The sequence below is a fragment of the Falco rusticolus genome, chromosome 3, assembly GCF_015220075.1.
Source record: "Falco rusticolus isolate bFalRus1 chromosome 3, bFalRus1.pri, whole genome shotgun sequence".
Taxonomy (NCBI): domain Eukaryota; kingdom Metazoa; phylum Chordata; class Aves; order Falconiformes; family Falconidae; genus Falco; species Falco rusticolus.
In genome coordinates, this window is record NC_051189.1 from 42,782,533 (window position 1) to 42,808,145 (window position 25,613).

The following is a 25,613-nucleotide window of genomic DNA, read 5'->3' on the forward strand; positions in this document are numbered from 1 at the left end:
GTGAGTCCAGAAATGTGTTACAGGATGGAGGCCAGGTCCTCGCCATCGTTTTTTTTAAATCTACAGATCTGGTCCCAGCGGGCTGCACTACTCGCTTGCACACATGGACAGATACAAGCAGGCCCCAGGTCTCTGCCCAGTGCACGTCCGTGTCCGTAGTTTGAGTACTTCTGCCTGAGGTGGTTTTCCATGGTTGGTAGCACTGTGTGGGTGACAGACTTCAAGCAGACAGATACAAATGAAGGTACAGAAAAGTATGAAATAGAATTAGTAGACGGCAGCTTTGTGATTCCATTTCCTTGCGCAGATGACATTTCTTTTGCTATCACTTTACATCACTAATAAGCTTTGCCACATGTTTTTATATTTCTGGGGTGATGGATGTCTGCACCTCACATACGCAGTTCAAACGGACCATGTTTGGTGTGGGGTTTTCTCATGCTTGAGCCTAGTTTAATAGGTCAAGCGACCCTCTCAAGTTTACGAGTTAATGATACAATTGCACCGAGTTACTTCATTTGAACTCCTGACACAACGTAAGCTGAAACACTTTCAACAGAGGCTTTGTCTCTGAAAGAGAAACAGCAGAGGGTTTTTTGGGCCAGCTGTTCTGAAGCTGTGGCCTTTGGGGAGTGGGGGTGGGTAGTGGTGGTTGTGCCACACCAAGGGCCTATCAAGGGACCCCAGAGCACCAGGGGACAGAGAGGCTGTCCAACTACCTTCCTGTTACATTTGTGGTGAGGCATAAACTTCTCCCTGGTTCCTGATGTTTTTTTTTTACCCAAATGTAACTGAATTAACAGCGCTGTGCTGTTCTATGACTAATTCTACTGTTACTTCTGCTGCACAGCAAGGTAAATGCTCCAGTCCTGAAGGAGATGCAAGTTGTCACTCCGCTGATTTATAGTCACTATAACAGAATGTAAACCATACTTTATTGCGGCTGCTATCACGTAGAGTACCACAGATCACATACACAATGTTTATTTTTAAACAGCCTTTAATTTTATATAGTGGCAATAAAGCATTAAATATAAAACTTGAAACCAAAATAAACTTTCAAAAAGGTGTTTTAAAGGCATTTAAAAAACCCGCCAAAGATTTAATAGCCTATCAGTAAGGCTAGCTGATAGCAGAGCATTTTGGCATGAAGTTACATTGTGTACATATCAACACCCTTTCAAGTTTCCCACCAGAAAACATCCTCCTCGGTTGTACGCTCTATGTTCCAGTCACAAGCAGCAAAGCTTCGGTCATCTTCGGTAACCTTGTCGGAGCCATTTAGCTATCTTTATTTAAGAAGTGCTGCCTTTTTCTTTTCCTAGAAAACAGAAGCTCCAAGAGGCACTTGTACTTGTTCCGGGTCTCGCTGGAGGCTAAGCAGCCGGTCAGCTTAGAACACTGACATAGCCGGACTCGGCTTTTTCCACCCTCATCTACAGTCGGAGCAAACCTTGGCTTCATTCAAGTGTGCAGCCAGGGTGTAGCTTTCTGATGCCTAAACCTGAATTATTTTTAACTTGAGCCTTTTATACAACTATGGCTGGAGACATCAGCTCAGTCAGGTGGCTGATGAATGAACAGACAAAGATGTGCAGGTCTGGCAGCAAATGGCTGCTCTGGGAAGTCCCCGGAAGGGCCTCCCCGGCAAACGGGTTCTGTGGAACAGCTCATGACTATCTGTTCCCTGCAAACAGGGCCACGAGGGCTTGTGCAGTCCGCAGCTGCTAGAAACCTACCCAGGGACCCAAGACAACTGGGGATAAAAAGGTATCCGTGAACATCTCTTAGCACAGCTGATGATCAATATACTTTTGGCAATTTGCACTCACAGTACTTTATACCTTTTTTTTCTTATCTGCATCGCTTCTACGCTAGTTAACACGTACACTGACATTAATTATTTGACTCTGCTGCTATCTACTGGTTATCTCAAAGTCACTGGACTACCTATTCAGAGGCTCCCACAGCATGATTTACTCACTTGTCACGCACTCTTTACATTAGTCACAAGATGATACAAGTAGATTTTCCTCTCTTACCCTTGCGAGCTCATTTAAACAAAAAAAACCCCAAAAGAAACCAGAACACATAAAAACCAAACAACCAACTCCCCACAAAAATGTGCTACTACTAAAAATATCTCATACCAGGTGACCTTTGCAGCAGATTTAAGTTTTCAACTTTCTTTCAGGAGGAAGCAGAATGCATTCAGGTTTTCTTTGGGCTAAAAATTCGTTAAGTTTAAAAGAAAGACTTTCACATGAAAAGTTCAGTATCAAACTATAAACTGTAGTGCAAGTCATAGTTAGAGCTCAAATAACTGATATTAACTTAAAGGTGTATCACTATCATTATTAACATGTACATAAATTTTTAAGGGATCAGTTATGCACAAAGGATGTTGTGTACATATAACTTAGTGTTAAATTAAGACCACCACGTAAGTCTGAGTAGAAAGCCAGGTTTGAATACAGAATTAATACCTGAGTATAACGGTCAAATTTACTGCCCTTGATAAATCACATATTTAGTGTCCCAATTGTACATTTCACATTAGTTTTTTTTTCCTGTGTTGTAAGAGACCACTCGGCACTAGTGCTATCTGCAATATAAAAAATTTCAGACAAAACAGCTTAGATCTTTCACATAGTGATCTTAATGTATTAAGATTTTTCAATTAAAGTCTTCATTTTTCCTGTCGACTTCAGCATGTGCGGTCCGAACTGAGAAGGAAACCAGAAACATGTTCAGATTGCTTTCAACAGAAACCTGGTTGAACTAGTATCCGTCCGAGTTGTAAGTAAAACTAGAACTTGGGCGGAGATGAATTCCTTTATCAACCCGCCTCTCTGCGTGTGGATTTACCCACTTCATAGCCACAAAGTGAAGGGAAAGTTGTGTCAGCAATCGGCTGAAATTGCTCAGATGAGGCAGGTAACCACCTGCTGGAGCAGCTCTGACTAGAGATAGTTCACTCTGCCTCAGCAAAGTAAGATAGATGCAGTTACCTTCAGAGGCTGACAACCAGTTGCTCTAACAGCAGTTTAACCTTTTCCTGCATTTTTGTGCAAGTCCTTTTAAAAACTGTATCATACAAGGGTATCATACAAGGACTGATCTAGCAAAAAAGTTACATATCGATACACATCTGATAATGTTTATTAATCAACATTCTAGCATTCAACAAATCCAAACCTTCAATTTTCTTAGCTTTTTGAGGACTTGATGATCTTTAATCTCAAAAGATGGACTGTAAATTTTAAAATTGGAAAGTCACGGAAAACCTATGTGTGAATAAAACATTGCCAGCTCATGTTCTTTCCCGTGAAGCCCCAGCAATACTTGCAAAGAAGTGGCTGATTCTTGGGGAGTATCTAGCCTTTTAGTTATGAAGAACAGCCTGAATGTTACAGGAATATACCTTAAAAACTTAAACCAGAAGGCAAGTGAGTCAACATTAATAAGCGGAAGTACTACTCAGAAGTCCTGAGACTTGTGGCTTGGGAAGCTTATTTTCCTCAGAACTTAATTCAGAGTGGAGCCAGCTTTCGGAGTTTTATGCGCATTTTTCCAAATGCACAAAGGAAAAAGTAACTTTACTCTTCATCTCTGGTTCTACAGCACAAGGATTCAAGGACTGATCTAAACTACCGCTTTTTAAGTGTATATTGCTAGAAGCTTCTGCATCTTGAACATTCACTACTTAAACCCGCCCTTTACTTCAGTTTCAAATAAATCTGAAATAAACTAGAAGCCATTAAATTGTACCATGACATAGATCTTAAATACAATCTCCTAATTTCACTATAAAGAAACTGCTTTTATTTACTTAGCATTTTCAATTATTAGAAGAAACTCCCTATACCAAGATCCAGCAGGCATTCTGAACAGTTTGCTTTTTGCATTCATAAGAATGGCTGATGCGTTTCAGGATCTTGCTTCAAAATTTCACGTGCACTATCTGAATGGTTAATGTTGGTAATAACAGGAAACTCAGTTCAGATTTTATTCTGCTGTGAGCCCTTAAGAACTGAGTTTAGAAAATACTGCATGCTCATGGCAACAGAAAAGATTTTTTCTTTAGAAAATACACGACAGGGCTTTTTAAACCTGGGGCCAAAAGAGCACACAATCGTAAGACTCGATACTAAAAACATATGATACCCACAAATCATAGCATATCATAGGGTTTGGTGGACAGGGATGCTAACTTGCAGGTATCTGCATATGCTGGCAGAAAGACACACGTTGGCTTTCATGGCAACTATTACGTAGGCTGAGCATGTGTCCACAATTACAATACTCACCAGCACCACCTCAGTCTTTGTTTCAGTCTTTGGAATCACTTTTTCTGTTTCACTTTGGCTATCATCTCGGTATCGATAAGCAAATTTCTTTTTGAGCGCTTCTGCTATTAATGTTGCAGGATCTGTAGGGTCAGCCACTTTAGCTTTTGTACCTTCTGATGATCTAGAAAACAAAATGAGAAGCATTAACATAGTCCAAAACAGAGCTTTGGAAGTTGTGAATGATTTTGCATTGTTTGTCAGGTGTTGCGTCAGCATCCATCTCACCCTAAAATAGTTCTGAGCCATAAAAACAAATCATTAATGCAAATGTTAATACACTGATATTTATTTATATTTATTACCTTTTCACCGAGCGTAGTTTCACACTGTTCATGTCTTTGAGGATTTCTAGCATGTTTGGTATTTCAGACTTCTTTGGCCCATTTTCTGTCAGATTCTGGCCAGAGTTCATTTTTTTGTTTTTCCTTTCTTTAATGAGCTCAATTGCAGACATACTCTGTTGTAGGCCCGGGGGAGGGAGGGGTGGCAGAGGAGGTGGTGGTGGCGGCGGTGGTGCAATAGGGGCAGCAGCTGAAGCAACTGGACTTGACCCAACTACAAATAAAACATGCATTACACATCAGTTTACTTGTAAATTCGCCTTATAGCTCACAAATGGTCAGGTAAGAATATGACTAAAACAGCTTCAATTTCCTCCCCTCTGCCTACTTTACATTATCCCATTAACTTCTTCATTCCTAAACCGCCTACGTAGACTCAACTGAAAAGCCACATAAAAGTCCTTCTCAAAGAGTGAGAAGTGTTCTTTAAATTTCCAGTTCATATTCTAGGTGCATTCACATCTTTACTGCAACGGGACAGATGTCATGATGTCTTTCAGTTATATTCTCTTCCTAATGTTACCAGTATTTCACTTTCTTCTGAGAGGCAGGTACTGAGCTGGAAGTCACATACAATATGCCATGTGAACAGTGTTTCTTCCTATTTATCACAAATAAGAAATTTCCATACAAGATTTTTAAGTGTAAATTTCAGCACTCAAATACTGCTTAAATTGAAGCTTATTCCAGCTCTCTGGCGTTACGGATTTTTAGGCCTGCTAATTCATCTGTCTGAAGACAGATATTCTCACAATAATCTTGATTTCAAGTTCCTTGTACTCTTTTAGGTAAAAACCGATGTTATAATAGCAGCAATAACTTGACAAATAAAGAAACCCCTGCTCAAATGCACCTTTAAAGAAACCACCAGAACCAGATCAAAACCAGAGTTTTGAGGCTTAGAGTATAAAGTGTGTAAACATATATCTATAGGTAATATATAGGAGCCTGTGTACATGCAGGCGTACGCGCAGTGTCATTACCATATTCTACCAGAAGAGGGAGGTAAAGATGATAAAATCAAACACCAAATTAATTTTCCTAATAAATAAAGGTAAAGGGAAAATGATGAAAAACAAAGTTATTAGTGACTTCACAAAACTCACAGAAGAATTATAATTCAGGAAAGAAACCATGTGATCTATTTAATAGTTTTTGAACACAAACAGTTAAGGAAATAAAGTAACTGCTGTCAGTTCACAGACAAAAACTAAAGAAAATCATCTGAAGATCAGGATATGGTTTTATATGTAAACATAGGCAAAACTGTACTTGCTAAGTGACCTTGGGAAAGGGTGAATAACAATGGTTGTCATCAGCAGTCAACAAGAGACATCTCCCACTAATCTTTGGAGATGGTAGACTTAGAACTGGAAGGCAGTCAAAGGTGATGGAAAGAAGAAAGTCAGAAAAAGAAGAATTATTCCGTTTACCACCAGAAACAGCGCACCACTTTTGGTTCCATCTGGACAATGTGTCTGATCCCAGAGATGATTCCAGTAAGCAGTTACTCTCCCTTCTGGTTATTTATTTCATAAACGTTGAGATGTATGATACATATTCCAAAAGCGTAATCAGCATCTTGTATGATTACTTCATGATATCAGAGTCTATTTCACTACTAGATGGGAGGACTTAAGTGTTAGTAATTAAGTTCCATTCTTCTAGTTGGTTTAAGCCATCATGTTTATCATGAGCTTTGATGTGAAAGCTGTTTAATACTTTCTTTACGCATCCTTAGATTCAGAATTCTGGCAGATTTCCACACAAACGTGACAAACTTCTGGAATACTAGAAAATACAGAAAATCTGGCAGGTCTCTCGTCTTCAAGACCTATGATGTATCCCTTGGTTAGTATGCTACGTCTGTCTATCAAACTGACCAAAACAATATGGAGAAGTTCAGCATTGCAGTATCTCACAAAAACAATTTAGAATATTATTAATTATAGAAGGGACAAATTCATTAACTAATTTTTGCTAAAAGTAAAGCAAGTTTAATACCTGCTGTCAGGTTCTGTTGTTCTTGCAAGATGACAATTTTGGCTATTTGTGCTCTTAAAGTGGCTAGTTCATTTTCGAGAGCGCTGATCTTCTGCAGAGCTTCTTCATTTGCAGTCACTGTGCTCCTGGACACTGGTTCTTCTACCAATGGGTTTGGTAACAGCTTCTGTCTGCACGGGGACTTTCCAGAATGATGTAGTTCACCTGAAAAAGGCTGGGCTGTTTTTGACCAAACTTCTGACCTGTAACAAAAATATCATAATATTCCTTTTTCTAAAGGCTTTGTAATAGGTAAAACTAAAGCAACATTACGTACAAACCAGGCATACAAGTTAAAGGCCTGACTTCAAAATTGTCTTTACACAAATCACTTCCACCAAGACATTATATAGCTTGAAGTAAGTAAGAGCTTCATATCCTTTCCGTTTGCATCACTAGCTGTATTTTTTCTCTTCCCCTAGCCAGCTTTTTCTGGAATCCTTGATTTCAGGAGAAAAAGGGAATACAGTCCCTCTCACTCCCAATCTATTTGTCTGCCTCACACCTACTGTATTTTTTGTTGGAATTTATCTGTTTATTTAGTACCTAAGCAACCTGATCTAGTTGAAGATGTCCCTGCTCATTGCAGGGGGGGTTGGACTAAATGACTTTTAAAGGTCCCTTCCAACCCCAAACTATTTCATTATTCTATAAGTAGAATACAGATAAGTATAAATGACAACAGATTATCACAAACATTATAACTGCAATGTATGACCACATACTTAGCTCCTCGATCTTCCTTAACTTCAATCCCAAAACTTCTCAGGCACATCAGGATTCCATTATTTATTCAAACATGAGAGCAAGAACTGTGGCTAGTGGTACAACTCCTCAAAATGTGTAGAGTGGCTCCAGACTAATACAGCTTAAGAGCCCCATCGCTCTGGATGCATGGGTTAAGTACTCTGGATGTGCACCACGTCAGATCTGCAGTTGTACTAGACTCAGAGCAAGAGCCAAGATTTAAGGCTAAAACAAGCCCGATATTGACCACCTCAATCCAGGACCAGATACACATGTGAGTCTCCCATGACACTGACAGAACACATCAGCACAACTTGCAGAAATTTGATCAAGCAGAATTTACTATTATCAAGGATGTTAAAATTCAGGTATTGTTATCTAGGTAGAAATAGAGAGCAACTACAGCTGAGAAAAGAACAGGATACCTCCTATGGCAGCCATCTCCCTGCTCTCCCTAAATAAGTAAGGTGGAAGGCACCAGTGGTCACTTCACTCTTTAAAACCTGCCTTCTAGAAACTCTTTAAAGGAACAGAATAGCTAAACAACAAAGAGTATTTTCTGCTGAGAGTAGTAATGATGTTTTAAGGAAATGCCTTGATTGGAATCTAACATTTTGGAAAAATATGCCTGAGCTGTCTGGTGTGACCGCCCTACTGCTCTAGACAGACCCCTAAGGCTCTGACTAGGGGTAAGGGTGAAACGGCTTGTCATTTTGTTGCTTCCTCTATAAAACTGCATTCGCAGAAAAAACTATGCAAGACTGTTTACTGAATTATACAGTGAATATACATTTAACAGTAACACCTCTGTGATCTTGTCGAAACAGAGAATTTCCAATGTCTGGAAAACACCTAATGCACACTAGCTCAACTACATAATACCATGCACAGTGTAATAAACCAGTGCACATCAAAATACTCATATTTGCTAAGTAATTCACTTACCATGCTCCACTATAAGCTGTTTGCCTTAAGGTCACCATGTATCTGCAGGATTATTTTAGTCCCATCCCACATCCATCTGTCCCCCTTCCCCCCTTCACATGCAGTCTTCTCAGCAAATATGTAAGTCCTACATCTTTCGTAACAGGTTCTTTGAAGCAACAAAGAGCTACTCTCTCTGTCATCTTCATTAAACATAATAGCTTTACAGTTCAATCCTTAAACAAAATGTTTCTGTGCAAACAAAAGTAGTATTGGCCGGCTAATTTCCTTCACATCAAACAGACTTTACCAATAGTGTTTTCCCAACGAGCACTGATTTCTGTGACTCCCCTCTGAGTTTGTGAAATTAACGTGGCAGTGCCAGAATGTTTGTTATGCAAAGCTTCACTGTGGCAAGTCATGTTGGAGGGTATCTAGGTCATTACTAACCTATTTTGTGCTTTCAAATTAAGAACAGTATCCTCCAGTAATCTCTGAAGCCAACAATCTGTGCCTTTCTCTGGAAGATCAGTTTGTTTAGAAGAAAAACTTCCTCTGCACTACAGAACCGTACCTTTGTTTCTGGCTAGTTTGAGCAGCAATTTGGGTAAGTTGGAGTAGAGAACTTCATTACTTCAGCCAACCTGTTTCATGCAGTTACAGTGCTGTGCAGTACTCTTGGTCCAACACAACAGTATCAATCCCATCATTCTGGACAGAGTTGTTCACAGGCTTCCCTGCCAGTTTTTGTTATGAAGATTAAAGACCAAATATAACCCCTAAGTTTTTAACTGTCTTTAGCAGGCATGCCAATTATTGGATTGTCAGAATGACCATTGCTGCTAATTAGGAAGCTGTACAGTACACCACCCCATATTAATGAAAATCTCAGGAGAACTGGAGAATCAATGTTATCGATTGTTCCATACCACAGCAGACATTTCTGTGGGGACAAGGTTGCCTGAAACTGCCACATACAATTCTTTGCAATAAATAAGCAAATAAACCAGTCTTCCCTGTATATGTTCTCAAACCTGCCTTTCATCCAAAATCTTGTTAGTCTAACACCTACTACTTCAAGATCCTACCTTTTCTGTCACTCTTCCCTCTCTCTTCCCCCAGCATTCAAGTGCTCTCCATTAACAGCAATCCACAGTAGATTCTCACTGGAAAGAGGCTAGGTTTCTTCCTCTCAGTTCAGAAGTTCAAAGAGACTTGAGGAGCATACCTGAGCCTTGTAGAGACTTCACCTTCTTCTTGAGCAACCCATCCCACGTCTGCAAAGGACGCCACTGCATCTTCTCTAAGTTGATTAGGATGGTTTCCTTCTGTGGCATGAGAAGTAAGCTAAATTTTAAAGACAAGATTAAAGGTTTTAGCATCACTATTCCCAGCTCAAGCCACAGTTATTTTATCCAACACTTTTAGTGAGGTTACATGTAACTACTAACACATACATGCATGAAACGCATCTGTAGGTGCAGCACACTTATTTCTGTCCTGGACTTAGTCCAGAACAATTTCACTGACTTCAAACTATTCAATCTAGTCAGCTGAACACTTTACAGAGGTTCACAGCTAATTACATATACTATCACATGACACTAGTGAATGCCAATGCAAATCGTTACCTTAAAGAAAAACAAACATCAACATTCTCAAGCACTTTGCTATATTAACTCAAATAATATGTTTTTAAATTATATGCATGACCAATAGTTAAAAAAAGACATTAAGGCTACTACTACTTCTTAAGTCTTTTGCTCTGATTTAGTATTATTTTGAAGGTGAAATTCTGTTGAAGTGTGTTTCTCTTCCCCTACCCTGCCAGAATTTCTGTACAAGAATAAACGTGTGCACATTACACACAGGGAAAAAAAAAATATGACAAAAAGCCATTTCCACTAGTTCACTATTCACAAAGACTTAGAGTGAGAGGTAGGATGCAGTCATAACAGAACACACCATTTGCTAACAATCTTATTTACAGCATGCCAAACAAGTTGACCGTTTTCCAGCATGGTTCTGCCATTAGCTTCATAGCTGTTTGAAGCCAAAGGTGAGCAGAGCTCCAGAGGCTGGAACGCGTCTTTGATTTACAGTTAATTGACCTGAATGGAGATTTGAAAAACTGTTTGGACCATCAATACATGCTCCATAGCCACAACTATACAAAATGGTTTCAGACCTGCTTTGAAATACTGGGCGCTTCTCCAGGTTAGACAAGAGCATGTGTACTCAAGACACTGGACTCGGTGTCAGCCTGGGCTCAGTATTTTAGCAGATAAAAGCTACTGAAACATCTTCCGGTAATTTCTTCTGCTCAGTCTGTCACCTTGAGTTACTTATCTCCAGTGCAACTATGCCACCTCTTTTGCTTGTATTATGTACAATCCACAGGCCAAACTTGCACGAGCCACTGCAGCTGTTTAAGTGCTGCCTGCTGCTGGTAGTGGCCAAGATACTGACAAGCACGGTGGTAGTATATAACAGTTTGTGAAGACAGCCGGGATCCAGCCCGTTAGCCCTTCTGTCAATTTTCAAGGCAACTCACCTCTGTCAGAGGAAACTGTTAGGTAGTAGCAACTGTGAAATGTTATCATTAATCTGAATTTGCAGCAGACCTATCACAGTAGGACTGCAGTCTGGATGAGGTGAAACCATTTCTGAAGAACAGCCACAAATATTTTAGTTGTAGCCTTTGATACACCAGTCCAGAGTTGTGGGTGTGGCGTTGTTTTTTCCCCAGGAGTTGTTACAAACAGCTTTGGAAATTGAGATTAGTCATCTTCACCTCACACTCTTGCAACTTGTATGCAAGCCTTTATCACAGCTCCCAGGAGTGTGTATTGGCACCATCAGATAATTTGGAAACAACAGGGTTTTTTCCAGGTAGCATCAGCACAGATGGTAATATGTTTATCACATTAACAGTTGTGGCTAATACCATCACATTCTGCCTCTCTTTAAAACAGTCTAGAGAATACTCTATTGCATGTTAGGATTTCCATTGTTTGAGGTTTCCTTGGATTTTTTCTTTTTTAAAATAAAATGTCATCTTCATGACCACAGCATCTGTATTAATACTAATGGCAATTTTAAAAATCTGTAGTACATTAGCTACTTCTTATAGATGATACAGATTTTCCTGACGGTAATGGCCACATGAGGAACTATTACCATGAAAAACTGAAGCCATATTTAAATAAAGGCACTACACATAACTGCATAAAAAAAATTAATTTATAAATCAACAGTAAGGAATGCATTTACCACTGCCAGGTTTCCTGCATTATGAGACAAGTAAGTTCCAATCCAATACTTAGTAGCAAGCCTTCTGTTATATTGTGATGCAAGTTTCTTCTTCCTTTTCTATTAGTATTTATATGTAAACAGAATCTTTTTGTTACCCCATATACAGATGTTTCTTTTCTCTATCCCTAAAAACAACAAAGCCTTCCACAGCAGCAGATTTTGAATTTCAAGTTAATGCTAGTTTTTTACTTTAATTTAAAGGTTAAAAGCCAACATCAAACTCTTAAAATCTTTGCCTGTCTGTAGACTGATGCTTAAACAACTCTGTGATTACCCTATTCCTCCAGTCAATTTCAGCTAAAGAAAACTTGGATAACTGCTCTGCCAGCACCTACATGGAGAACAGAGAGCTGAAAACAGAGGCCCAGTTCTACTGGATGGCAGTGAAAGCAGCCCGCTTTTCCTTCTCTGGAAACTATGTAGTTGCTTCCCCCACTTCTTGCGTCAGAGGCTTTTTGGCCTATTTTAGTGTGCCTCTGTTTTGCAAACACACACATGCACACCTATGGGTTTCAGACCCATTAATCCATGAATTTCTGAAGAAAAGACTACACATACAGTACAATTTTGGCTGATGCCATAGAATCGTATCTCGAGTTGGAAAGGACCCATAAATAAGTTCAACACCCAAAGAGTCAGTCTTGCCCCGTGTTTCTGCCTGGTTTCAAACTGGGGACCTTTCATATGTCAGGCAAACATAATAACCACTACACTAGAGAAACACTGCTTAACAGGACATCAAAGCAGGATCTCTACTTTTTGTTGACTCCAGGAAATACAAAGTAGAGCAAACATTCCTTTATATATACATTTAAGGATAGAATAAAAACTCATTTCAAATTACTAATACAGTTAGATATTAAACATTTGGAAATACTTCTTCAAGTAAGAAAACTTGCTATGATTTTTCCAATTAGCCCAGTAAATTCTGATGTTTCCTACATGCACACCAATTCCTTAGAAGACTTCTTTTGAGTTGCCAGGTTTCCATCAGACAAATAGGAGAAGCACAGGAACAGAACAGAGATGCTCTAGCCGGAGGATACTATCTTGAGAGACAGTATTGTAGGTTAGGTTGAATCTACCTAGGCTATATTGGTAAGTTTAACTTTATTTTCTCCGAAAAACTACAGATAAACCTAAAAAATATGACATACAAAAGAACTGTATGAACTATTTTCATTTGTTCATGCCATATACAGTATATAAAGGTAAGCTCTGCCATCACTTGTTGAATAAACAGCATTTACCAATTAATTTAGATGTTGACTATGGCGAGATCCATAGAGATAGATACTACAACAGTCAGTAGACCTCAAAAATCAAAATGTTAAGCTACTACTCTTTTTTTCCACACTAGCTGAAATAAAGCATGCTAGAAGAGAATGAACATAACAGAGATTTTTTTTCAGTATCTCTTATCTATGTATAATAAGGAAAATGAAGATCTGTGGAAAGTTTATTGCTCTTAGATAAAGTCAGAAACACTGATTATATACATGCATCCTCAGATGAGGCAAATAAGATTTGCTTTGGTTTTTAAATAAAATGACTTACAGCAAGGTTGTGCATGGTCCTTTCATAATATAGCTAAAGCTGGCAAGAAAGAAAGAGGAAGAGACAGCTATAGGAAAGCGTCAGTTGCAACAGCATAAAAACGATCGAGACCAGTATTGAACTTCACTATAGAATCTTAGTGCTGAGATAAAGACATAAAAAACAGATGTTAGCATCACACTTCTACATGTTCAGCAGTTTATATATGTGTTTAAAGCCTGCATAAACCATATAAATGTTAATTTGTTTCAATAGTTAATGTGTTTCAAGGTTCGTATTTTGAAATTTGTATTTCTAATTCCGTCAACCGACAATTGTACTTCTATTTTTAGGATCCTTTCCTTTCATCTAATAGAAGAGGAATGTTTATACTCAATGTGCATAAAATCTACACAAAACTGACTGAACATCTCTTTAAGAGGAAAAAAGATAAATATTTTATTTATTGTAACACAGAATTCAGACGAAGACATACACATATTTTTATTTCAACACCAAAAATACCCAGTAACAGACTCCCCAGATGTATCTTACAGCTCTTTACAAGAACGCAAAACAGAAATGTCTTGTTTTATGTTCCATATTAAGAGAAGGTAGTATTTGGCTAACTATCTGCAAATAAGCATCATCTTCCCTTGTATGGCCTTTACAGTACAGAAAATCAGACACGTTATGGGAGGACTTCACTTCCATTCAAACCTGAGGCACACGGAGCCTTATTGCTGCCATAGCTACTATTGATCATATACTGAGAAGTTTAAATCCAGTGTGTCATTTTGTTGCCCTTCTTACCTGCACAAATCCCTACCCCCACAATGTATATACTTATTTTTTAAGTTTCACCAAGCCACTAGTAGTGGGAGATGGTTGCACCTCTCGTTTCTCAATGTAATTATTTAAAGAGAGGCATAATGTCAGGATGACTTTTACTATCACACCAAAAAGGCTTCTTATAGTAATCTGAACTATGTGATTTTGCTACCGTAATTTCAAGTCTACATATTGTTCATACATTTCATGTAAAACAAAGAAATTAATTTAAACAGTGGAAAAATTAGCTATGTGGAAATTACCTTGTCTTAGTGTGGGTGATGATTCCCACCATTCATCTTTATGTTCCCCACCCTTGCTCAGCCCAAGAAACGTTCCTCTCTCAGCTCGAGTTTCAAACACTAGATTTTTCCAATTCTACACCCACCCCCTATCCCTAACACACACAGAGATTATGTGTAACAGCTTCCACTTTCCCATCTGTTCCTGAAAGACTTGTTAGAAAGAACAGGGGTTTTCTCCTCCTTAAGCTTTTACCCTCACTCTTTACCGTCCCACTATATGCAGTTGAAGTTAAAAGCAAAGAAGTCAGAAAGCTGCACAGAACTGATGTTCCCCTATCACCACACAGCGTTAGCCTTGTATTTAAACCAAAAGCAAACAAGGTACTCATGTTATCTTGTTACTAACTTTTTACTTTCTGATAAAGTTTATTTATTTTCCCAAATATTTTTAAGTAACACTGTAAGCCTAGCTTGTAAATACTGTTCATAGAAATAAGTTTCAAACTCTTCACTTTTATGAATGTATTTTTTTTTACAAGAATAACTTTTTAATACTGTATTGCCTCATTTTAGAGTTTCTTAAGTTCCTTAGGGAAAATTTTTTTTCAGGTTTCATTATATGTGTTACAGCAACATGGATTCAGGCTTCAGGCAGTACAGAAGCTGAAGAATCCATATGTGGAAAAAACGTGAACTGCAAGTGGGAAGAACTGAAGTAAGCTAATTCTCCTACACGCCTGGTTTATCATATTCTGCTTTTACAAACCCTCTATGGTCATTTATTTAAATGAACTGCATATTTGATTAAAATCTCTTGATGCAAGAGCAAATCCCTTTATTAGTATAGTGAAATACATATTCTAAACTGTTGAGAACACCTACCTGAAACTGAACTCTTGGACACTGTATGAGAGAGAGGTTAGTACCAATTTTTCTTACAATACTCCGAGATGAACCATAAGGCTTGCTGGACCAAAGCACCTAGATGGGAATGAAAAAGAAGCCGGCTGTTAGGTAACTGATTTTTATATCGTATTGGAATAGTTTTCCCTTATCCTTCCATACTATGCTTGTGCTAAATATATTTATATTTATCTACAAATATATATATTTAAATTGATATATAAATATAAATAAAGTTATTCCTTTCATGCTAGAATAGAATCTACATACATGAAATTTCTATCAGTGAACTCCTTACATACTATACCCAAACTGGCACAAAATTTGGTTCTGTCATTACAATTTAGCTAAGGCCGTTTAAGTTCAAGACAGCCTTTGTATTAAATTTAAATTCAAAGCAGTAGATCAGGTAACACAGAAGGATTCAAGAGTTGGAAGCATCTTCAAAAGCATAATTTGTCCATTTTTAAGACAATAAAGAATCTGCATAGGGTCAGGCACCTCTTTTTAATGGGCTTCAAGAAAAGCCACTCAATAATGAAAAATCCATGAAGTTATGTAATTTTACATCTCCTGAAGTATCTTTTTTCTAATTAAGAGCTCTTCTAACTCTGGAACAGTATCTAAAAATCTTAATAAAAATAACTATAAGCTAGCAAAAGCATAAAAATATAACTGTAAAATTAAAGAGCAAAGAAAAGGGGGCAAATAAATATGTAAAAATGAAACTTTGTCCTAAAAATAAACATATACATTCACCTAGAGAAAACCACCCACAGCACCTCAACACACCTGGCTTCATAAAAATTGTTTCTACTGCAATTCAGGTTTCTTCTACGTTGTTTCAACAGGGATTTGAATGTGCTTTCTTTTGTTGTACTTAACGATGGGAATGTTTACTGTAATATTTACCATAGTTGTATGAAATAAAACGAGACTTTAATCCTATTAAAGAATACTGCAAATGAGTATTAAAGAATACTGCAAAATGAGACAGAAGAAAAAAAACAAAACAAACCATCCCCCCACCCCCCAGAAAGCAAGAAAGATTTCAGCATAGGAAAAGGCAACAAAAACAGCACAAAGAAGAAAAAGCATAATGGGAAGACTAACTCAGAGTATGTAGTTAGTAAACAACTAGAACACTCCATGGTAATTTCAAAAACTTTGCTAGTGTTTACTTATGGCTGTAGATATAAATTTACTACTCAGACCTTAGTTTTTAAAGGCTCATAGCTTCAAGAAAACTCAACATCCTGTTTGAAGGTTGCCCAACAAGGAAAACTTAGATAAAATCCAGGTTATTAATACCGGAACAACCCTCATCTGGCATGGCAATATTGCCCGTGTGATTAGTGTAGTGCAGCTGTGGGAGTTTCACAACACAAAGCTGAATAACATTTTGATATACTACGCAAAGGTCACTACTCTTAGATTTTGAAGGTTCCATTAAAACCAAAAATTTATGCTCCATGGTATGAATCCCCAGATTATGTTCTCTCAGAAACGTTACACAAACACATTGCCTGTTTCTAAGTATCTTTCCTCCCTCTGGCTTTACTGGAATGTATAAATTTTGACAAAATAAATGTGTATGACAAAATATCTAGCATGTATGCTATGCTAGATCCTGGCATCAGAGTTGTGACTTTGTCATTAATCCACTCGGACCCATTTTTTCCATTCCATGAAACATACTTTCTCTTGTTTAATATGCTGCTAAGTTTGGACACAATTTTTTTCAATAGAGTACCCTATTGATTCTGCATTTTTGATGCCTCAAACAAACACCTCACATTTGTGCCTACCATGTTAATGTTTGTCTATATGCCTGAGCAAATAGCAGGTAGTCAGTGACTTTTTCTTGAAGGCTACTGATCAAACAGTATTGCAGTAACACAGCATCACTATTACACACCAGATTCTGATGTTAGAAGCAGCACTGTTGGCAATAGCCTCAAAGTGATGCTGCATTGGAAAAAAATACTACTAGCCAAGAGAAGGCTTAGTTAATTATGGAATTACTTCCACAACAGCAAAAGAGCCTAGACTAGATGCTGTATTACCAACATAAGTGCAGCATATTATAAACAAGTGGCAAAACTTGTTTAGAGATTGACCACAGACAAGATGTTGACTAGCATCCAGATCCTCAAAAATATTTGGTGCTCAAATGCCCTCGGGGTTGTTCAACAACAGTGGTTTGGTGCACCAAAACTTTAATGACTCAGTTTTGGTAATTCAAGATATGCCGGGACAATATTTTCAGAAAACTGCATGCAAGCTGTGTCACAAGGTAGGCAAATGAAGTCAGCATACTGCTCAGCTGAGCTAGTAAGTCTCAGTACTGCTCTACCAAGTTCTTGTTGACTTGACGCACTGGCAGAGCAAGTCTGCAGAATACTACTTAGTCATACCCTCTTATTGCATCAGTGTTCAGCTCTTGTCCAAAACAGCTGACATTTTAAATGTAACTGCATTATCACAAGCTTGATACAAGTAAAGAATGGAGGTAAACAGATTAAAAACTTGTTTCCCCCATTCATTTAGGTTGGAAGATGTTGCTGACAATGACCACAGCAACACCCATGGTAGTCCAGCATATTCTCATACTCTGAATTTTAAAGTTATACTGCATGAAATCTCAGATCAAAGTTTGAATAAAATCCTAAAATACAGATTCTTATTGCTAATTTTAATTCACAACATATAAACATGTTGCTTTCCATAGATTCCCATGATTTATAAAAGGTTCTACCACAACAACGCAGGGTAAGAACTGCCCTTCTAAGTACCACACACAGCTGTTAAGGATTTCTCCATTGTTAAAACATTAAAATATTTTGACAGTTCATAGGGATTACTGCATTGAGATCAATACTTGTACCCAAAATAGCTTCCTAAAGGTCTCAGTGACAAAGGAGTCAATACGTAGCAGATCTCACTCTCTTCTAAGCATTCAAAGAAAACTCTGTATACACTTTCCTCCAAGAGGAGAGCTATGCATGCACATTCTTCTGTTTCCCCAGTAAAGAATACAGCCATCTTGCTTTCTGTAACACTGTAACACTTTCAGGAGAGGTAAATATAGCACAATTATCATAATCTTCTCAGTTTCAGGGGGCTTTTCATATCTCCAAGGTGAGAGCAAAGCAGTAAGACTATTTAAGAATTAATATCACTGTTAAAAAAAGAGTTGAAAGTTTTCCTTCAGCTTCAAAAAACACATAGAAGTTCAACATGAAAAACGGTGTTTACAAAGTAAACAGTTTTTTATTAGAGCTAGAAGGAACCGCATGGTATTTTTAACACATATATTACTCAATACGCCAGTGTCCAAGTAGCCCAAGTAGTAAGCTTCTACTTTTTCAGCATCACAGAATCATACGCAGGTTGCGTATACTTAAAGTGTTCTCATGGAATAGCTAAGCACAAGCTAAAATAGACAAAGTGGTTTCTACACCCGATCTTCTGAAAACATCAAACAAGTTTGAAACACTTACTGATTCCATGTTTAATCCAACTTGTTCAAAAGCCATCCTAATTAAGCGCTTAAGCCAGCAAATCATTTGGAATGGAAAAAGCCTTTCCAAACTTGGATTTAATCCTTCCAAACCTACAAGACTGCAGAGGTTCCATAGTACTTCTGAAAAGAGAAACATAAGAATTTTAAATGCATGTTGTCAAACATATATAGAAGTAAACTGCTGCAAGCAGTCCTGAAAAAGCCCCAACCTTTAGAAACAGTTACAAAACCAAGACACGTTAGGTGTCAACAATTGCTAGTACTGCAAAGCACAAGCATTCAGAAGGAATTTTCTTACATACAGGTGTCAATGTTTTTTTAGTAGTGTCATTTTCAAGACACCAAAGCTGTTGCAAAGTTAACAATTAAAAAGCTGGGGAAATGATTGCTCACTGGAACTTAAGACATGTGATGGTGTTCAACAACTCTAAGTGAGCACTGAACCCTATGGAATGCCTGCAGCTGGAGACTAGCACTAAGATTAAAGGGCCATACTCCTACCTAAAACTCATTTCCATGCAGGAACAAACTAGAGAAAGCTGATCACCTCTATTCATTCACATTCTCCGACAGCTTTGTTGTTCCCTCCTTTTTCCCACAACTGAGGAAAGGAAAAATGACTAATGCAAGAAAATGACAATAAGTAGTGATGTGGGACCTGAAAATATTCAAGTGATTTATAAAATTGGCCAGATTTCAAATTGTGTCTATGTACTACCATTTACTTAAATCAAGATGGTTTTATTGCTCCTCCAGTGAAAATAGTGTAGCTCTTCAACTGTGTTCTACAGCAGTCATAACTTGGATGCCACCGAGATACATATGCCACCAAAACCAAAAGGGAAGCCATAGATTTAGGTTTGTTTGTTTTGTTTATCAGGATATAAACAACACACTGTTGAACCACCCTGAGCAACGTATTTGTAGTATGAACAACAGTGCTGCTGAAGCCACTATATATGTACATACAGTGATGACTAAAACAATGTAGCAGCAAGGAGGTACTCGTCAGGCAATGGAAAAGCTAAGCTGTTCAGAAGTGCCCACAAGCATTACAGTTAAACCATCACCGTTTCTATTACAAATGTTTTTTTCAAGTTTACAGTTCCTTAGTAATAACCTGCTTTTAGTGGAAACTTGGCAGGAACAGTGCAGCTCTACAGTTGTGGGTTTTTTTAAGACAGACTTAAAAAAAGTTGATACTAGTTTCTCATGCCCACAGAAAGTAAAAGACATTTCCTAACAGGACTTACTTTTGTTTCTGAATAAACCAGGAAGAAAGTACTAATCTATCACCTAAAGGAGGACTAATAGAAATGTAAGATTAAAAAAGTAATTAAAAATAATAATAAAAAATTGAAACAATCACCAAGAGATTAGAATGGAAACTCCAACTATTATAAGAAAAACAATAGGGAAGAATAATGAGCTATCTATCAGATAGCCATGAATATAAGGTACAGTCATACACAATAAATATGCCATAGACTTCTTTATGGAAAGATGGAAAAGCCTGTCAAGGAATCATTGCTATCTACATGATCTATTCTTCCTTTAGGCATCTGTTACCCTTCCCGTAGGCAAGCTACTCTATGGACTGTACGGATCTTTGATCACATTGCACCTGCTGTATTTTTAAAACAGGAAGAATACAAGTCTTTCTATGTGCCCCATATTAGATCTGGCATCATATCTGGCACTGTAGACTATCAGTGACATAAAAGAGATAAGAATGCTCCTTTAAAAGGGGAAACCTGTTCCAAAAGTGCAATACATGTGATACACTCCGCCTCATTCCAAAGTTCAGACTTGTTGAACATGTAGTGTAGAAATCAAAGAGAAGAAAACTGAAAGCCATGTCTAGACATTCGAATGACAGAGAAAAAAGGGTAAAGACTGTATTGCTGAGCTACTGCAAGGACAGGGCTGGCAGGAAAAGACATATGATAGGACTATAAAGTGATGACTACATCCTGATACATTGCTCTTTCAGTAGATAGCCAGGTCATTAGTTTAAAAATCCCCAGATGCAGTCAGTCACTTTTTTTCAGGAAATGAAGAAAAGGTATTACTTTGTTTCTGATCAACAAGGAGGACAGAGTCTTTAATTAAACAGAGACAACCTGGACAGAAGTGAAGAGTGTTAGAACTTCTTCTAAGGGAATTCGAGCTGGCCTGAAAAGTTTCCATGAGCTCAAGAAACTGAGAGGCAAGGAGGTAAAAGAATGAGACAAAAACTGACGAGATAACCAGGTAAAGGCCCAAAAGTAGATGCAGGAAAAAATTAGCATAATATTAGGATGATGGAATAGTGTGAATATGAAGTAGTTAAGTTAAAAAAGGCTAAGGTACAAAACTGGTTCCAGCTTACAGGCGTAAGAAAAAAATCCTACACATGTATCAGGAGTAAGCAGGAGACAAGAGATAACAGGCACAATGTAACTGAAGACAAAAGAATTCAACCAGTGATACAGATAGTCAGTATATTCTCTGTTTTCACTTGAATATGGTAGAAAAGAGAGAGACAGATGTTAGAACAGGTTACAGATAACTGAAAAGTTATAAACATCCAGGATAACAGTGTCAAATGAAATTCACCTTGAACATCTCTGAAATTAGCCAAAGCAATTTCTGAAAGATTAGTGATTACTTTTAGAAACTTGTTCAGTGACCCAGGAATGAAAGGAGTGTGATGACACAAAGCATCAGGAATAGTCCAAAATACTTACCCTGTCCTAAAACATTTAGGTGACCTTTTATAATTCCAGGTTCCAAGACTTAGATGACTTGACATCAAAAAGCATTCATTTAACAAAACAACTACTTCAGGAAAAAAGATCTATATGAATATAGTTCATATTATAAATCACTTGTTTCTTCTGTAGTCTAAATGCTTAAAGTACCTAAGACTGGGGTCCATCAACTCCTTGCTCTTGTCAATTACTTGTTCTCTGCTTTTGCCAAAGAAAGTGACCGAAGTCAATCTCTAAGAGTACAGAGTACCAACCAGTTCCTGGATTAGTTTCCTTAGTTCCTGGCACGAAGGAAAACTACCAAGTTTTAAGAGATTCCAGTTAATTTGTTATCTAAAAGGAGATCTGAAAGGAAAATGCTTCGAAGTATAACAGCTTGGTATTTTTATGAGATCTATTAGTTCTCCAGAATTATCCCCAGGCAAACTTCATGCCCACCTCTTCCAGACTATATTGCACTATACCCTTCTTCATTAATCTCAGTTATTTCACAATTATTTTATGTGCCAAGAACAGAAAGGGTTCATTCCAAAAGAAACTGCTGGACAGCAAGAATGAAAACATTAGCAAATTCTTCTGTAAGGCTCTGTATACATGCCAATTTCAGATGCAGGAGTTACATGTTTATTGTTTTTATTAAGCTAGAATACATCCTTTAAAATGTTGATGGTTATTTTATTTATTCTCTACCTTCTTTATGCTACCTAAACTAAAAATAGTAGTAAACTACCCTAAAATTTCCACAACTCAGTTACTACAATACAATGCCCTGAGTGATAGTAATATTGCTACAAAATATGGTCCTTTTGCTGTTCTTAAGCAAAACTCTTACAACAATAAGCAGTAGTCATAGGCAAGATTACCAAAAGAGGTTAGAAGAGTAGTAACACAAAGAATTACTGCAAAATTTCACTGCATAAAGCACATGGGAGTTGGAATTTCATAGGTTCTTCAATTATAAAACTCTACTTAAACAGAAATTAGCAATGCTGAAGAACTTTCTTTCTGATATGGAAATATGCAGGAATTCCTTGGTTCAGAAGTGAGGAGGTCTATATTTCTGAGTATCAGGATTCTTACTTTAGCCTCCCTGAACTCTCTTTTGACTCTACTTTCCTAACCACTCTTGCAGGTTTCATTCAATGTTGTCATATCAAGTATCAGTCTACAAAGCTGAGAGATAATACCACTTGTAAATTACAAACTGTTAATTAAATAAATATAAGGGCTTTGGAGGCTGTAGATGTAAGGCATAATACTAGGTAAACACAAAATGGAGCCCTCTGCCAGACTTTCTAGCGAGTCCTACACATGAAAGTTGAGAAGAAAGAAAAATCAGATAGAACTGCTTTTGAATTGAAATTCTTCTATATGTATTTTCCAATGTTGTATTTGTCCAAGTCCCTTTCAAATTATGAGTTTTCGCTCTTAAAAAGAAATATGATATTCATATTTTTCTTAGTGAAGGAAGTTTCCTGCATTCATGTAAGATCTACACAAAAATAAGAGAATGACTTAATGGGCTTGATGCAGCAGATCAGTCTTAACAAAGCATAAACAAATGCATGAAATCTGAAAAATGAAAGGTCTAGTCTCTAAATCAAAAGGTTATGTATAACATAGAGTATAGAATTTTCAAAGCAGCATGGTTTCAAAGGAATACCAACCACATCAAAAACCACATGCAAAAAAAGCAGGTTCCTCCTTATTTTAGCAGGAAAACAGGGCATGCGTATCTTCACAGTCTTTAAAGAGACAGACACATGACTCAAGCTCATCTCATGAAATTACATCCATAAGGAATCATATTAAAAAAGTAATAAAGAAAGACAAAGCAAAAAAAAAAAATTATCACAGCAAAAGCAAGCCAAACAGGCAAGAAGAATCTTCTGATAAAGAACCAGACCCCCTCCCAAATCAACATAGACAAGTTACAAGTAACATAAGTACTTGGCAAAGATCACACAGCCAAATACAGAGGTCTATTTTTTGGCTTGGAAGCCACAAATAATGAAGTACCCTACTATCAGAAACACCTGTTTGGAAAGACACGCAAAGAGAGATAAAAGTCAGTGAACGCTACAGAGACAATCAAGGGCTTATCTAAACTAGTATCAGCATGAAATCTAAAGCAAGAATTGAAAATAACACACACTTGTGATACAAGCTGCTAAAGCTTTCTTAAAAGTATAGCCAAATCATATATACCTCAAAGTGCAAAACTGTATTCATCACATCTTACCCATGCTACCACATCTTGCCAACTAAGGACAGAGAACAAAACATCCAAGTTTCAAGACTAGTTTAATCAAAAGCCTTTGCTCAGAAGAGATTATACCTACATGGTGCACTATGATAACAATGGAGAGGTAAGTGAAATCTTTCAGCATCTCTAACCCATACAGTATTATACTATACAGACATAACCATATACCTGTGCTTTCCTGCCAGACACATAGACCATCCTAGTCATTGCTATGAATGCCAGTACTTCAGCTGTATCTTTGAGAAACAAGAGCACGCAAATTTTATTAACAAAAGGGTGTATCTGTCTAAAAAACATTTAAAACGTTTGATTCCTCCCCTCCCCAAATCCCTCTTTCTAACAATGTTGAGTTTCTACACATACTGATCTTATTTCAGCTAGCAACCTCTATGAAAAAAAATCATTTTGATTCAGCAACAATTAACTGGAGATTTTAGAAGTGATGTGCAGAAAACTCAGCTCCCTTCTTTTTTCTTTATCACCTAGGTAAACCACGGTGGGTATTAGAAGACAATTACTTCCTTTTCATTTAGTCTTTGTAAGTCCTGCCTTCACAAGAGCTACAGGACTACAGCTGTCTTGAGGACAGCATGTAAAAGTTAACAAAGTCTTGCTGACACTATCAGCCAGAGATCAATGCACTACAGTTGATATCAGCATTCAAACCGTACTCACACTCAGTATTTGGAATTTTGACAGCTTACAAAGGAAAATAAACCCAAGTATCTAGCAAGTTACTTATTTATAACAATTGCAGAAGAACCTGAGCACTGCAGCAGTATCACTAAGGGTACACAAAGTAAGCATCAAAAGTTTACAGAAAATATTTATATTTATATGTATATGTATAAAGTGCCTATCATCATATTGATAAACATTCTTTGGAACCACTTTTGATGGCAAGCAAACCCCTTAAGATTAGCCTCCTTTTCCCTCTATATGCCTCTGTATTTTAAAGCCTCCTAAAAAAACTTCCTTCAAAGTTCATCTTTTATTTACGTGATTTCCCGTGACCTGTCATTCCAACCCATCACAGCAACCTACGAGGGTTTCAGTTTCGGTGAGCTTGCCTGCAGAAACGACAGCTCCGAGCCCAACACCTTCGCAAGGCCGCTACCTGCCCTGCCCCGGGTCGGCCCTCGGCTACACACTTACAGCCGAGCAGCACCCCTACGGCCCCTCACAGCAGGACACCCCCCGCAACCCACCCCACCCCGCCACCCAGGCACAGGGTTCCCGGTCTGAGGGGCCAGAGCTGAGCCGCAGGAGCGGAGCGAGCCCCGCCCAGCCCAGCGGCGGCAGCGGCCTGCAGCAAACGGGGAGAGCCGCGCTAAGCGCAGCAGCCTCCGGGTCCGGGTCGCGCTCCCCCTCACGCACCACCCGTCACCCAGGACCAAGGCGAGGAGAGGCGTTGCCCAGGAGGAAGTGGAGACCCAAGGGCCACCCCAGGCAAGGGGCAAGGGGCCGCCTCAGGGAAGGGGCCGCCTCAGGGAAGAAGCGCCAGCCGCCTCACCACCCGCGCCTCACCCGCCGTCCGCCACGGCCGCGCTCTCTGACCCGCTTCTTCCGCCGTGGCTCGCGACTCCCTCCCCAGCAGCCAACCCGCGGCCTCCCAGGCGCCACCCCGACCAATAGCAGCCGCGCTCGTGGAGGCAGGACCTCGAGTGCCCTCGGTACAGCTACGGCGCGGTGACCTACCCGGCAGCCACTGGGCCCAGAGGAGCTAGGTGAAACCGCCCCACCCCTCCACCGGATCACGTGACATGGCGTCTCCAATAAAGTGGGGCCTCTCCAGTAGGCGGAGCTGCCGGTCGTTGGTCGGTGGAAGGGG

General features: G+C 38.5%; 1 protein-coding gene across 3 annotated transcripts; it reads right to left on the minus strand.

Annotated features, from left to right (window-relative positions):
• Positions 1-982: 982 nt before the first annotated feature.
• Positions 983-25,434, minus strand: MTFR1 (mitochondrial fission regulator 1). 3 transcript variants are annotated; one of them, XM_037378646.1, is made up of 9 exons: positions 25,170-25,263; positions 18,741-18,883; positions 16,030-16,136; positions 15,217-15,315; positions 13,280-13,318; positions 9,636-9,754; positions 6,698-6,939; positions 4,655-4,907; positions 3,134-4,473 (listed from the first exon to the last, which is right to left on the minus strand). In XM_037378646.1, the coding sequence occupies exons 5-9, from the start codon at positions 13,292-13,294 to the stop codon at positions 4,185-4,187; spliced, it is 918 nt and encodes a 305-aa protein (XP_037234543.1). In that variant the 5' UTR covers positions 13,295-13,318; positions 15,217-15,315; positions 16,030-16,136; positions 18,741-18,883; positions 25,170-25,263; the 3' UTR covers positions 3,134-4,184. The 3 variants fall into 3 exon arrangements, with proteins under 3 accessions (XP_037234542.1, XP_037234543.1, XP_037234541.1); XM_037378645.1 differs by lacking the exons at positions 13,280-13,318; positions 16,030-16,136; positions 25,170-25,263 and adding exons at positions 983-2,726; positions 25,310-25,434 and having other exon boundaries at positions 4,311-4,473; XM_037378644.1 differs by lacking the exons at positions 13,280-13,318; positions 16,030-16,136 and having other exon boundaries at positions 25,170-25,262.
• Between the last annotated feature and the right edge of the window lie 179 nt (positions 25,435-25,613).